Below are 15,937 nucleotides of genomic sequence, written 5' to 3' on the forward strand. Positions count from 1 at the left end.
TCTTCCACAAACCCATTCTGGCTGGGAGTGAACTCCTGGTTGTCCAGTCTTATGTTCTGAGCAACCATTTTAGGCTACAAGCTTCATCCCAACAACTTTTAAACAAGTCAGCAAACTAACAGCTGGCAAACCCCTGCCAAAAAGAGGGGACTTATTTATGGTCACTCCTGAAATGCTGGTGAACAGCGCTGGGTGGGGAGAGAGGAGATGCACCAACACTGACAGCAGTTGCCAGCTGAAAGCTAACAGCTGCCTGTGGGCAGAAGACATGTTTAGAACTCCATCTTTGTCAGTGTTCCATACCAAGTTTGATAGGGCTCTGGGCAACCTGATGGGTGGCATCCTTGCCCAAAGCAGTGGGGCTAGAACTAGACGGTATTTAAAGACCCTTCTGATCTAAACTATTCCGTGACTCTGTGAATTCCCTTTCCCCTCTCTTCTTCTCCCCCTTTTTTTCCCCGACTTCCTTTCTCCCTTTCCCCCTCTTTTACCTTTTTCCTCTCCCTTTCCCCGTTTTTTCGTCTTTTCTTTTTCCTTTTTTTCCTTCTTCCCTTTTATCCTCCCATTTCCTCCTCTTCCCCCCCACCCCTCCCCCCCACTTCCTACATTATTTTTCGCTTCCTTTTTTCCCCGTTACTTTTTTCCGGCCCGCGGAGCCGCTGCAGGCGGCGGGGCCGGCGGGGCCCGGGGCGGTGCCGCGGGGCTGGGGCGGAGCGGCCGCGGCTCCGGCCCTCCCCGGGGCGGAGGGAGCCCAGCCCAGCCCAGCCCAGCCCAGCCCAGCCCAGCCCGCCGGTACCGCGCTGCCTGCCCGCTCCATCCCCTCCGTCCTCCCCGCCGCCTCGCCATGTCGTCGGGCGGCAGCCTGAGCACCATGCAGCGGCTGGTGGAGCAGCTGAAGCTGGAGGCGGCCGTGGAGAGGATCAAGGTGAGCCGGGGCGCGGGGTGCGGGGCCCCCGGACCGGGGGAGGCGCGGGGTGCCGCGGGACAGAGGAGCCGCTCCTGCCTTTGCCTCCGCCCTGGGAAGGAAGGGGGCGAGGGGTCGTGTGCCCGGCCGCACGGGAGCGATGGAGAGAGTGCCGTCCGCTGGGGGAAGGAGCCGTGATAAATAATAAATACCGCAGCTCCTCGTTAGTTCCGCGCCAGCAAGCGGATAATCGGGAGTAGTTCCTCGCAGCGGAGGCGGCCCGGCTGCCCCCCGCTTCGGAGCGCTGGCAGGATCTGCGGGGGGAGGCGGTGCGGGGTGGGACCCGCTGGCACACTTGGGGACGGCAGGCGATTTGCTACGCATGCATGAATCTTCTGCTGCTCGCACATTTCCAGACAAAGGCAGCACGATGAGGCAGTCCTGTCGTCTGCCAGCTCCTCAGGTTTGGTGACCTGACCGAGACCGCTCTCATCTCCGGCAGATGTTGGGGGGGAGTTCATCACCACGCACAAAATCCAGCGTAGTCTGTGAAGTGATGGGGGTCAAATTAATTTATATCCTGCACTTTCCTAGTCTCTCTCCTTGCATTCGCCATTTTTCTCTGGCCAGTCACAAAAGACCAGCTTCCTCAGTCTGACGACAGTGCCAACACATTTAGCTGCAGGAACTTAGCTAATTGATTCTAAAATAATGCAAAATACTTGTTCCCACTACTGCTATCCTGGGCTGGTGAAAATTTGAAGTGCTTGTTGCAAGGTGAAACCACTCTGGCTTTTTGGGTATAATCCTAATCAATTTGTTAATGATACTACATTTTATTAGCAAAACAGAATCAGCAGATGCTTGCTTCACTAAAAGTGACTGTGCTTATCCCTGCAATAAGGTGTGGGAGTATGTGAAAAACAGCATGTGTCAAAAGAAAAATGTAGACGCTTGAGGCAAGAAGAGTTGTCAAACCCTGAACCAGTTACTGTTGGTGCCTGGATCTCTGCTCCTGCTCATTTTGAGTCCTAAACTCAAAATACTCTCCTCCCCACTATTTTTTTGCGGGTGGCGAGTGGCTACAAAATACATAGTTTGTAGTTCACAGGTGTTACTTTGTGGCAGTAACATTTTGGAGCTGGACTTCTCAATGCTACAGATTTTTTATGAGGTTTCTCTCGTAATTCAGGGAGGCTTGTCCTTCTGGACCTCAGACTCACGTTTCTCATAGCGCTGCTTGCAGCAGTCTCTTTCCAGGTCTGCTGTTCTAGGAGCCTGTTCATGGCTTTGAAATGACACACGACTAAAAGTGTGTCATTAATTGTGTGTATAAATTGTGTCATCTGGGTTTCTATACATACAGTATAATAATAACATGAAATATACTCAGCTGTTGAAAAACCACTTGGTTCGGTTTTAGCAGGCACTGAAATGGGAGAAAACATTGTTTCAGCTACCTTGAATAGACAATGTATTTCCAGACGGAAGCTGGTTATGAAAGGATTTTTAAAAGTCCATTCTATACTGCCAAGTTCCAATGGTGATTTTGTTTACCCTGCTGGCTAAAAAAGCAGACAGGAACAATATTTTCAGAAAGAGGAAACTGAGTAGGAAAGAAGTACCCATACACATCTTGCATGCAGGAGGCTGCTGAAGGGACTATGTTTGTCATGTGGTGAAATACTGCAGAAACTTTCTGTGTGAACAGGAGAAAAGAAGAGTGTTATGTGGCATAGGTAGGACTAAGAGCAGGCAATTCTGGTTTGTATTTTTTGGGGATGTACCAGGATATACATAGTTCAGTATGTGCTGGAAGGTTTGGCAACGAAGTGCAGGGAAGTGCTGTAGGCACTGCTAACTCTCAAAAGGAAAAAGCCCCACATGGCCTTGGCCTGACCAGTCTTGGCTAGTGGCATCTCTGCCTGATAGCCACATCGTGCTCAGGCACCACCAGGAGCAGGTGCTCATGCTGCAGGGGATCCGAGGGACTGGGCAAGGCAGGAGACCTCTGCTGCCTCCAGAAAGGGCTTCTCCTCAGGCAAGGAAGGCGTGACAAAGCCTGTGACTTAGCAGGAATCCTTGCTGTAGATGCTTCTCCCTGTACTCTGCTCAAGAGAACCTGGGAGGCTGAGAGGAAAAAGCTTCTCATAACAGGTCCCTGAAGTGCCAACAGCCACTGGGTAAATTCAGGCAGTTACTGGGATGATGTCCTGGAGAAGAGTTGGAAGACAGTGAGCAGGAGAGCAGCAAAATATCAAACAAAAGTGTATGCTAGCCAGATTTCCCATGTGTTTCCAGACGCTGTTAGATGGGATGGCCAGAACCAAAATTCCACTGGGTGTTTGGGGTGGTTCCTTTAGACAGGAGGGTGGGAAGTGTGGATGGTCATTGTGGTTATTGTTTTGGCAACGCTGCAGAGCTGTGTGGGAAGAAAAGTCAGTATTTCAAGAATCCTACAACAAAGGCTGAGGTGGGGTCAGAGGGGAACTTATAGTTCCATCAATATATTTAGTATTTCCTTTTATAAAATATGTATCAGACAGCATGGGTTTTGACAGTTTCCTGCAGCTTTTCCTAACTTGTGTCTGGGAAACTAGAAATTCCTCTACATTTTTCTTCAAAAATGTAGGCACACAACTGACTTGCCATCCACAAGGAGAGCAGGGGAGTTCAGTGCTGAAGGCATTTTACCTTTGGGATCCTGGGCTTATTCTGCAGCTCTGGGCTCTCCTTTTAGGGGGCCAGAGTGTGGGTTTGAAGTCCTCACTTCACTGCTTGGGGAAGATGGCAATTTGGACTTCAAAAGGTTTTCATCTTCATCTTTTTGCTTTAAGTCCCTGTTATACTCTGTGTTGTTTAGAAGTTTGGAATGAAAATCCTTTTAATAAATTATCAGAGGATATAAGTGTTCAAATATAAACCTCCAAACACCACAGTAGATTGCAAAATGGTCATGGCTCTGAGCATTTTAATGAGAAGAAATTGCATTACACTGGCACCTCAGTCCTCAACACTCTTCTGGCATATCACTGGCATAGTATTTCATGTGTGCTTCATCAGAGCTTTGTAAATTGTGCTTCTGTGCTGATTTACTTGGTGTTCTAGAATCTAAGAGGTGATTTGGCTGCACTCCAGCTCCCTTTGATAATAGCTCTTCAAGAGGAAATGCTTAATAGATGCTTGTAAATGAATTAGTTTCCTCTCTGGAATTTTTTTTTCCTTTTTAGGTCTCTCAGGCAGCTGCAGAACTCCAGCAGTACTGTATGCAAAATGCCTGCAAAGATGCCTTGCTTGTTGGGGTTCCTGCAGGGAGCAATCCCTTCCGAGAACCCCGATCCTGTGCTCTGCTCTGAAATCAGGTAATAAAGTCACAGATGCCACGACAACCACTCTAATTTGAAACTCAAGCCCTCGGGGAACAAAGAGACACACACAGTGATAGTTGTTTAGGTGTTGAGTTCTTGCTTGAGTGTTCATCTATTCTCTGCTAGCTCTGTAAATGGTTTTCTGGGTTTTTTAGATGGAGCAGTTAAAACATGTCTCTTTTCTACAGGTCTTTGTAGAGGTGTTTTCTGTATGAGTTGTTTTTTTGTTGGGATAGTTGTGTTTTTGTGTTTGTGCAGCATTAAGATAATTAGCAGCATCCAAACTAATTAAAATTGTCTAAGACACACAGCTGTGTTTGACATAGCCAACACCCAGCTTGGAGAAGCAAGACGAAACTGTGGCAATTTTTTATGTTCTAATGACCAGCCCACAGCTTAAGAAAGAATCATGTTAGAATACATTTAGGCCTTTAATGTCATATTGCAGATCATTTTGCTGTGTCTGTCCTTAGGCTCTTCCAGTTCTTACTGCTGGTACAGCACCAAAACCAGTGGAAGCAGAGAGGAGCTGAGGCAACCTGTAATCACATCCTTTGTAACCTTTTTCAGCACAGATCTAAAGGATGAGCTACTCCCTGAACTCTGCCCTAGTGCTCTGCCTTGCCTGTACCCCTGTAACACCTGCAGAGTAGGTGGGTGGGTGGCTGTCCAACATTTGCAAACCTTTGAGATCCAGTTCCACAATTCCCAGTCTGGCCTCTCCCATTTGCACAAGAGCTATCAGTGATTGCAGCAGGAGAAAAAAAGGCCATGCAAGATAATACTCTTGGGCAGAAACACTCCATAACTTGGAAAATCAACTTCTTTTGCTTGACACATGAATGTGTAAGAAAGATATTCCGGAGGGGTTACTCCTCCTTAAAAAAAAAAAATAAAAATAGCTCCGGCTAAAGAGCTGAAAAATCTACAGAGAGAAAGAAACACTGAAGTCTGTTCTTTTGATGAGAGTGCTATTAAAGAAAAAAAATGAATGTTTTCTCTAAGGGCACAATCTAAGTTAGAACATACAGTACTTGTAAAATCTTTCCCTTGCTTCTGCCAACTGCTCCTGAGCTTGCACTTGAGCTTTTGCCTCATTAATGGCATGACTTCAATTGTTGCTACATAGATTTAACAAAACAGGATTGAACCTAAAGAAAGGTAACAGCTCAGCAGGAAGGCTCCTGGAAAACTTTGGATATGGTGAAGCAAAGGCAGATTTTCTTAATTTGGGTGCTACCTGTAATTTTCATGTAAATAAGATACAATTTTTAAGGGCCATTGCATATATTCTTCTGTTGTTTAAGCAGCCTTTCTACTTTTTTTGGGTTTTTTTGAGGTCTGTGTGTGTGTGTGTGTCAATGTATTCTGAGGTGATCACATCATACAGATATATTACACATATATTACAAAGTATTTTCTCAGAAGAACTTGATGATTAATTCACAATACTTTTAAAAATGCACAGCTCAGCCCAGGATGTAATTTTTTTCCCTTATAGATCAAATACTTAGTTTATTCTTCTTGTGTTACCTTAGGATTGTAAGAAATTCAGAGCAAAGTAAAAAAGCCAGTTAAAAATTTAATGATACTGCGAGGATACCAACTTCCAGCAAAGGAAAGTCATTGTTTGGTTTTTCTCAGTGCAAAGGAGTTGCACTTTTCTGTTGTAATTTGTAAGAGAAATTACATTTATCAGCTTAAGAAGATGGCATTTAATAAGCCTTTTTTTTCTTCTTTTAGGGAAGGTCATTGAAGAATTGCCTTCAAGCATGACATGAATAACAACTGCCTTTCCTTCACAAGAAAAGTCTCTGTCTTTTATGTGGCTAAGACAGCATCCTAGATATCTGTGTGCTGTTGTGAATCCCTATTCCACTATATTTTCTTAATGTTCTTGAAGTTTTTTAATGTAACTCTTACTCTTTTCATAATCATCACCATTTTTACTACACTATGCTAACTATACAATTATTACTTGAGAAGTTTACATTTTAGAAATGAAAAACTTGTGAATTTTTAACCAGATTACTGACTCCGATCTTGATAAACTGTAACACCGGAATAATAGCAAAAACTATTCATGGGGATTTTTTTTCAAAATTAAACAACCCAAAAGTAAATAATTAAAGTATAAAGCTAGATGCTGTTAGTGCTGAAGTGATGTCCTCAGAGGACATTTTGATTCCATTAGCAAGACCTGGAACCAACTTTAATTTTTTTTCAAATGCATCTCAGTGCATAAATGACACATTTTAGTAAGTGCTGAACACAATATGTAGCAGAGGCTTGATTCCCAAAGCATGTTTCTTGCAATACTTCTAATCAGTAAGCCGCCTTCTGCTTTGTGTTTGTAACAATACTGCTGTGGTGGAATTTTCTTCACGTATTTAAAATGTTACCATACAGACACTAAGAATCTGTGAACACCCAAAGATAATTGCATGCGTTGTTGCCACAGTTTGCAATATACGGAATTTACTAATATGTGTTTGGTCATTTGCCTTCACTTTTTTGATAGAGCACTTTTACAAGAACAATTTTTTTTATAGCTTTTTGTCTACTTTCTATTGTTTGTATTAATCTCTTAGAAGTTTGGAAATAAAATTACTGTCCCTCTTGGCTTTGAACTCATTGTGTAATTGTAACAAAAAGCAGCTACTGTCAGGAAGAGGATACTTGGATTTTGCTCTGGGAGGGAAGGACTCGAGCTCTTTGCTTTGGGAAGCTCTTTTGCTGTGGGAGGGAAGAGAAGGTTGGTGTTGGATTTTTAGAAACTGTATCTTAGTAGAAAAATCCCATTCATATCTATTGATTATAGTGGTAAATACTAACGATGTTACAAGGCTCACTTTACACATTTTGAAGCTGTAAGGAAGCACTCTGCTGTTTTGAGTACTTGATGTTCATGAATGTTAACTGAAATAGGGCAACCGTGTCCTCCAGGCAGTTCAGTTTTTGTCAAATATTTCCATGCTGCTGTCCTGCAGAAGACACCAACATGAGAGCTGTAATCTGCCAGTATGTATTGTGCCTTTAAATAGAAGAGAAGAAGAAGAAGGAATAGAAGAACAGAAGGAAGAGAACATCCTTCCCTCAGAGCTTCTCTTCACTCTGACTTCCTTTCTCTGTAGGCTATTAAAGTATGGCAGTTTTTCTGTTAGTACTGGGCACAGGTATGGAAATTTAGAGAAAGCCAAGCTACTCTTGCACAGAGGCCAAAATGTCAAAGATACTGATGAGTGTATACATCAAAGCATATGGCTGCTGCCTACTTCCTCCCAGGCACGCCCTTCATATTTCTTTTACCTTTTGTGATAAAACCTCCCCTCATCCCCACACCTGTTTCTCTCTCTGTTGCATACACTTTCAGGCTCAGCTGTGTCAGTTGGAGCTTGGGTTTTGAAGTGGCTGCTGAGCTGGCATCAGGAGTGGCCAAACCACAGTGGGCAGCAGAGATCCACCACTGCTAGACAGTCAACCACTGCAGTCTCTTGGCCCTGCCCAACTCCATCTGGTCTCTTGCAGCTGGAGCACCAGGTCAACACAGCTGCAGTAGCACTGTGAGCATACTGCAGGACCTGGCTGCATCAGTGTCTTGCACCAGCAAGGACTAGAAGGATCTGTGCAGCAGTTGTGAGATGAATTGGGAACACTTATCCCTCTGAGGATGGTGTTTATTCCTCAGACATGGATTCCAGCCTCTTCAGAGGAGTGTGGTTGCTGCACCTCTTTGCTTGCAGGGCAGTGTGTATCTGAGGGTAGAAGCAGGGAGGACTGACAGCAATGCCACCTCTGCTCTCCCAGGGCACGTTCTGTGAGAGGAGTGTCAGAACAAGCATCACATTTTGCCACTTCTGCTTCAATGTATGATCTGCAGTGAGGTGGACAACTATGGGCAACATCTCAGCTTCCCTTCCCAAAGACCATCCAAAAGGGCTATCAGAAGCCTTCAATGCTATCTGATAGCAGCAGGGCCTACAGGACACCCACAGTAAAGAAGATTAAGTGCACACATTTGTATGCTCAGAGCCTCACATGAGCCACAAGCCCCCTTTTCTGACTGTCATCTCTCCAGCTGATCAGCAAGGCTCTTCTCTATCTGCCTCCTGCCTGGTCACTAATAAAGTGGTTCCAGGAATGGAGTGTCCCTACCTGCTGATGTAACACTGGAGATCAGATTTTGTACTGTGCCTTTTCATCTAATAAATAGTTGCTTCCTAATTCACAGTAATAGGTAATTTGGCAGGGTGGGGGGAGGGGGGAGTGGGGATGGGCATCACTGTAGTTCAGCAGTAGTTTTACTCCACATTAAACAGACAAAAGAAGGGGAAGAACATAATGTTTTAAAAAATTGTCAATGTGTCCATATCTGTGAGACTGAGATTTGTCATCAACAAATACAGTAAAAACCACTTCATTATTGCAAGCCTTTTCCCTTATTTTCCACTATATTACCAGTAATTTTACTGTACACTGACATTTTTTCTACCTAGCGGAAACTTAGCACAGACAGCATTTGGATTTATTTATTTAATGTGGACAATATGCCTTTGTTTTCAAAGTTATCTACAGATTACCTATGGTACATTTTCACAACTGTTCATGTGGAAATTCTGGTGTCTGCCTTTGCCTGTTGAAGAGAACACAAATACATAGCTTGGCACTAGCAGCTGTAATTTTCTCAGACTGTGGTCATCTGTGACTGAGACTTTGTAGAGCTGTACTTTAAAAATAGCAGATTCCTGGTTCTGGAAATTTGGGAGGTAGATCTGAACAACATAACCCATGATGCAAAAGAAGTAGAATGGTTAGGTCCAGGTGACCACAAAAATGGGCCATGGATAGTAAGAAAATTGTAACTTACATTTCAGTCTTTCTCTTATTCTAGGAAAGAGTGACTTATGTTATCTTCTTATGTTACCACTTATAAAAGACATTTTCTCAAATCTTGCAAACAATCAGTGCACAAATATTTCAGGGATATTACTGTGAACTAAAATTGCAGTTAGTGCTGTCACAGCTTTTAACAATTCAGGCAAAAACCAACAGTCTGTTTTTTCTGAGAGGCCAAACCTTTCTTCCCTAAGTGGTGGTTTCATTTACTCAAATAGCGAATATGTGCTAAATGAAGGTTTAATGTCAAATAAGTATTTAAGTGCAAGCATAAACCTTAAACTTGGTGGTTTTTCTTTCATTACTTCCCTGCTCCACCCCACCTTTCTGTTACTGCATCAGACTTAAAAAGATTAGTGAGTTTAAAACCTGAATCATCTCAGCTGAAGGCCACTGAACAGAGAGAGACATTTTGGAGCTGGCTGGCATGTCTATGCAAACCGTTTATGCATTCCTGGAGCAGAATGGAGTTACTGTCTGCCATTGCTCCCACACATATTTCCAGTTTTGTTGCCAAATCTTTTGATGGAAAGTGAGGGTTTGGGTATTTTTCTATCCTGTTCTTTATATTATGACTGAGATAGATTATTTTTTTAAATTCAATTTTTTACCTCTTCTAGTTGTACCCTATAATATCTGGATCTGCCTCACAGATGACTTTCATCCCCCAACTTGCCAATGCACTGCAGAAAGCTGAGAAATGTGGATGCCAACAAATGGCCTCCAGCAGGTTATGCAAAGAGTGAGGCTCACCACTTTAGTTCCCTGAATCAAATCTATGAGAATGCTAAATTTCAATGCAGTCTTCACACGTTAGCCATGAAACAAAGAGCTTTTTCCTAGACTGATTATGATTAAAAGGAACTCAGGAACTCACCACATTGTTCCTGAAGGAGCTGTCAGAAAAAGAGAAGTAGAACGGAGCCCAGGGGACAGCTACAAAAAGTCACAGCTGTAACTGCAAGCAATATCTAAGACTTTGAGAAGCCTTGAGATTCTGGCAGATCTAGCTCATATTTACATTGGAAAAGCAGCAGGCTCAGGGAGAAAACACAAGTGTTCTGAAAACTCAGAGTGAGCCTTGACATCTGTTTTTTTTTACATTAATATTTTTTTTATTTAAAGAGTGATAAAGTACCTCTACATCACCCATGACAACAGAGAAGCAGTAATTATCCAGCTTCAAGAAACTAGTTTGTTTAGCAACTTTTTAAACACACACAGAGGAATCCTGAGCAAGGAAGAATTTCCAAATCCTTATTTATTTCTATAAACTAACAACAATAATTTATTTATTTCCCTTTAAAGGGTTCAAGAATGAAAACCAAAAAAAGTATGTAATATGCAAAACCCCATTCTGTTCAAAAGAATTTAAGACGTGTTTGTCCATCTCTTCTTCCAGGGACTCTTTCATATGTCAGTCTCCTTTTTTTAAACTCCTGTACTTCTGGAAATCCTGAATCTGAAAACATAAGTGGGAGAAAGGAAAACTGTGATAAACTCCAAATACAACATGTACGCTGACTTAAGACAAACTGTGTGTGTTTCTCAGAACAGTAACAGATTTTGGCTTTAACTGGTAAGAAAAGTATCAACTGTCATAAAATAAAATGTGTACAGATTAGTATTTGCTACTTCTTACTGCTACGGACCCGTTTTATGCATATTGTCCTGTAATAAGTATATGGGACCTTATACAAAAATAAATAAATCAACCTCTACTTAACTGCAATACTTCAGAAAATAATTAATGTTTATTTCTACTTCATTAATACTACACTTAGAACTATTCTATAATTGTTAAAATTTAATTATTTTTAACGGGATGTAGTCATGTTTCTAAGTTGTTTTAAAAAGCTACTTACATCCTAAGATTCAAGTGCTTTTATAATAACATATTTGAGAAGTTGCTTATTCAAAAAAAGTTACTATGAGGCAATTATACTTAGTCTTTACAAAAAATATTGTCAGAAAATGCTAAAACCTAAAATCTAAGGATCTGATCTGTTCCAGTGGAAATACTGGCTTGGCATGATGTCATGAATTATCTGTGGTTTAATGAGAGCTTGAGCCAACACCTGAAGAAATCCTTGGGATTTGTTCCCAGTGTGTCTTCTTAATTTGACTCTCTACATATTTCTTAAATTTTTGCTCTCAGAGGCTTTTACTGTATTAAGGTGAAGTTAGGGTTTTTTGGTTGGCTGGTTGGGTTTTTTTGTTTGTTTAGTTGGTTTTTAAATTTTTTTGGGGCGGGGTTGCATTAGCATGCAAAACTATTTCATATATTTGTTTTTCCCCTGGTTAGTGAATTTTAAAGTAGAATAAGCCTGTTCTTCTGAAATCTAAACCAAAAATCATTTTTTCTTGTTTTGATTTGATCCACATTCAAGTATACTTTTGTCCTACTGGGCTTATCAATTGGAGATCACTATGTTTTCTGAACACTGTAAAATGTGGTACCAGAAGAATCTGCCATGATCTCTACTGAAATATACCATATATAGAATTTTATGCTATCAGTGCCAGCTACAGATTACTGGAATATTTGTTACCTAGTCAGTAATATTACAGGTTTCAATTTTAATTCCAGAGAAGCAAAATGTCTGTTCAGTTTCTGTATTAACAATTACATTTACACAGGCTGAAAATTAAAAGAAATTAACTATAATCAACTTTTTCTCTCTTTACCTCCATAATTACCCTAAGCAGTCAATGAAAGAGTGATTTAAATTAGTTACTTAGGCTTTCAGGAATGAGTCTGATCTGATAGTGAAACCCTTTTAATGCTGTGCTGATCTTGTACCACCACGAGATTTAATGACAGCCAGCAACAGACAAATCATAAATTAAGTCATCTGTACTATATATTAGGCATTTTAAAAAAACAAATTTAAATTTGCATTTAAAAACAAGTGTCATCTCACCTACAGGGAAACAGAAGAATTTTTAAAAATACTACAATAAATGATACAACAATATATAGCCTGACAGGGACTTTCTTAGTTGCAAGACTCCATGGATACATATTATGGCTTATTAAAAAAGGTTTCAAGCTACTATATTTGATGGTATAAACCAGGGATAAGAAAACTACAAAAAAAGAGAATCATAATATTTTGCATAAGGACTATTCACACTTTCAGGGCAAACAAAATTTTGAAGTACACATCATACCATCTTTTTGAAAATATAAGCTTTGCAAAGATTTCAAGTGGAGAATTTACCCATGGAGATACTAGCTAAAAAAATACTCCAAGATTAGGAATTATATGGAACAAACTTTGAAAATTTTCAGTGTTGTTTTTACTCCATTAATGCCAAAAGAAAACCACAGCTAGTAGTAGAATCTGAATTTCACTCCTAGGATTTTCTGAATCTCCTTTCTGTCCTATAGAGGAGACACCCTTGTCCAAATCTGTATTTATAAAACAATCTTCCCCATAACTTTTAAATTAATTCTGGCACATTCATTATCTATATTTTAGGCACTGTCAAAGAGAAAAGAAGCTGAATCTTACAGTATTGAATAACTGTGCTTTTCAATACTTATCAGGGAAAAATAATGGCATTAACAGAATACTAATTCACTGGGTTTGGCTCTTTTTTTTAAATACCCCAAGACATCTTGAGGCTCAAAATGAAACCTGTAAGGAACCTTTTATCACAGAAGAAATACATATGCATGGAAGTTTTAGCAAAGGGATCAGGTAATTGTTGGGCTGAATTTGATTTAACAACTATTTAAATGAAAGATAAAATACGGACTTACTCCCCAGAACTTTGCAGCTGAGTAGCAAAAAGAATTTCAGCAAAATTTGCTTACTTTGGACTTACCTGTTTTAATTTTTTCTTTTGTCCATAAAAATGAAGGCCTTTGTTTTCTCTTTCCTTTAGATGCTCCACCTATTTGGTTAAAATTCAGATTTTGAAGCTCATCCGTATCATCAAAGAAATCAGAGAGAAAACCATCATGAGCAAATGAATTACATGGGCCTGGGGATGAAGAATCATTCCACAGGGGCTGGTGAATCTGAATTTCTGGGCTTTTAAATGTCGTGTCTCTCAATTCTTCTAGAAAACTTTTAGAGCTCTTCTGAGGTGCACAGCCACTGAAAGTTGCAAAGAAATCCTCTTTTTCAGAGTCTTTGGAAGTATGATCAGAGCAATCATGCATCCTAAAAGGCTCTCTTTGAACAGGGAGAGAACTTTTAACTTCTAGATGAGAAAAATCTTCATAGTCCTTTGATGCAGCAAAGAATTCTGGCTTCCTCCTTGTAATTACATCCGATGAGCATGCATTCTTTTGCATACAACTTGGAAGATCAGACTTAAAAAAACCCTTATGACGATTCAGTGGAGGAATTAGGGCTTTTGAATTCATATGAGATATTCCTGGTAGAGAAAAATTTGAACCATTTTGTTTGGAGAATGAAAGGTGAGCTTATTTTTTACATTTTACACAGAAAACCAAAATGTCATTGAGCATTGTGATTGCAGTCTGTCTCATCAGAATAAGTGACCTTACCATGATTAGAACATAAAAATTCTAATACATTCAGAATTTTCACTTAGTTTCAAAGAAGACACATTTTCCTATTAATTCAAAATATTACCTGTGCTGGTTTGTGCCTTATCAAGCAGCTCTAAAATCTGAAAATTTTGTTTATCATCAAGATGCAATGTGTTGAAGTTATTCAGGTTTTCTGGGTGTGATGCACTTTTCACTGTTTTTTCTAGAGGAGCAGCAGTATTTAGGTTGTATGAAGATACCATGTCACTGAAATGCTGAAGCAATAAAGAAAGTATTTTTCAGGAATGTTTACTGTACATGTCTATACTGCCAACTACAAAAAGTTAAATCAGTTGCTAAGATTCTAAGATGTATAAATTTTTGTTTACTGAAACAAAAAAAAAATACTTACAAAAGGAGGAGAGACATGTACAGTACACATGGTACCATCTGTCTTAAATCTATAAACAGATTAAGTAATAGTCTCTGTCTTGAAACATAGTTAAAGCAATATCTTAATGCAGTTTGTTTTCCTTCATTACTTCAAGATGTAGGAAGCAGTGTCTGTAATGGATTAGCACCTATCACGCATCACAGAGGAATTTACCTGAGCTTTTTCTGTCAATAAAGATGGCTTTACACACACACAGTTAAAACAACAGTATGCACATTTTCACATTCAGTGCCCAAATACCTGTTCACTTGCTCCTTCACCTTTACAGAATACTTCACCTTAAATGAACAGTATCCTCAACCATTTTCTTGAATGATAAAATACATGCATTTTTTATTGAATTGGATGACTATATTCAGTCTATAATTTTCCCAGACTTGACCCAACTGGAACAGTAGGAGCACAAAATTCTTCATCTCTAGGGCTCTGTCAAACACTTAGTACTATGAATGGTAAGTGGTGGGTTTACTATAGGAAGGGAGGGAGGGAGGCAGGCAGGCAGGCAGGAAGGAAGGAGGGAAGGAAGTCCTGGAAATACTTAATTGGAAAACATCTTTTACATTACAAATACACAAAAGCTTGCACACTGATACAATACTCAATACTGTGAAGCTTGAGGAGGAAGTTGAGTATTTTTCCGGTTAAGGAAATGCTCTCATTATCTTCCCACAAAAAAAACAGTGACTTGACAGAATCTGCTGAAAATCAGTAGACTCAACATTTTGGGTATGAATGATATGCTAAAACCTGGAATTAATTTTTAAATTACACCAGCAAATGCACATGTAGCATCAAATTAAAAAAAAAAAACAACCAACCAACAAAACAACCACATATTAAAACAGAACAAAAATGATCTAATACATAAAGTAATTTGGGCCAACCTTTAAAACTTTTTTTGGAACCTCTGGCAGAAGTTCCTGCAGTTGATCAAAGCTTGCAAGAAATAACTTGTTCAGTGAAGATTCCTTCTTTAACATAAACTGAGCAACCAAAGGATTGATACACGGAAAAGTAAGCAGGCATTTCTCTGTCTGGAAATGGAAATTATTTTGTTAGATTGAGATCTGACAAACTTTTTATCCTTTTTTTCCTGTTACTACAGTCTCTTACTGAATAAGTTATAGAGTATATCATAGAAAGACAGCTTTCAAACAGAGCACTTTATAGTCGAATAAAAACCTTTTTTTAATACAGATGCAATATAGTATCATTTCTGAAAAACAGTAAGTTCTGTATAAGCATTTGACAAAAATCAAGTCTAAAAATTTTTATTTTCTAAAGGTTAAAAGCAGTGAATAACTTGATTTTAAAATGCCTGACCAGATTTACTATTATTTCTCCATTTTAAAGTCTATTATCTAGATCAATATAAACTGACAAAACTGGTTCTGTTTTACAAAAGCTGTACTTGTTAAAGGCAATGAAATAGGTGGCAAAAGCAGGAGTTGTCAAGGGGAGGATTAATGTCACAAACAGGGCAGCAAGTTGAGAGTAGCTTGTTATCAGTGTCAGCTTCCTGTTCCTGACTTTCATAAAACTGACTCCTTGCCATTTTTTACCAGTACCCTTAATCTCTAAATTGGAAAACCTATAATCCAATACGCCCTTCGTGAAAGGTCAGGCCAATACCTACTTTATACTGCTTCTGAATTCTCAAAAGCCAAAAACAATCTCAGCTTTTCAAGAGCCCAAACCTATCACATAAAATGAATAAATCCATACCTTTCATTACAATACAAGTTTACATTTACCTTACTATACAAGTTAAAGGATATAATATATTTGTTTGTGATTGATGGGTC

The 15,937-nt window shown here is 39.9% G+C and overlaps 2 protein-coding genes across 2 annotated transcripts in view; one reads left to right on the top strand and one right to left on the bottom strand.

Annotated features, from left to right (window-relative positions):
- The first annotated feature begins 743 nt into the window (after window positions 1–743).
- GNG10 (G protein subunit gamma 10) lies at window positions 744–6,894 on the top strand. Its single transcript, XM_056514022.1, has 3 exons — window positions 744–925; window positions 4,135–4,266; window positions 6,016–6,894. Exons 1-2 carry the CDS (start codon window positions 845–847, stop codon window positions 4,258–4,260), a joined length of 207 nt encoding a protein of 68 aa, XP_056369997.1. The 5' UTR covers window positions 744–844; the 3' UTR covers window positions 4,261–4,266; window positions 6,016–6,894.
- Window positions 6,895–10,529: 3,635 nt separating this feature from the next.
- SHOC1 (shortage in chiasmata 1) overlaps window positions 10,530–15,937 on the bottom strand; it is a 46,467-nt gene continuing 41,059 nt past the window's right edge. The window contains exons 22-25 of the mRNA XM_056514024.1: window positions 15,017–15,166; window positions 13,782–13,953; window positions 13,003–13,560; window positions 10,530–10,624 (exon numbers count right to left, since the gene is read on the bottom strand). Coding sequence (XP_056369999.1) covers window positions 10,530–10,624; window positions 13,003–13,560; window positions 13,782–13,953; window positions 15,017–15,166 — 975 coding nt within the window. The remainder of the gene's footprint in view (window positions 10,625–13,002; window positions 13,561–13,781; window positions 13,954–15,016; window positions 15,167–15,937) is intronic.

This window comes from Oenanthe melanoleuca, chromosome Z (genome assembly GCF_029582105.1).
Source record: "Oenanthe melanoleuca isolate GR-GAL-2019-014 chromosome Z, OMel1.0, whole genome shotgun sequence".
Taxonomy (NCBI): domain Eukaryota; kingdom Metazoa; phylum Chordata; class Aves; order Passeriformes; family Muscicapidae; genus Oenanthe; species Oenanthe melanoleuca.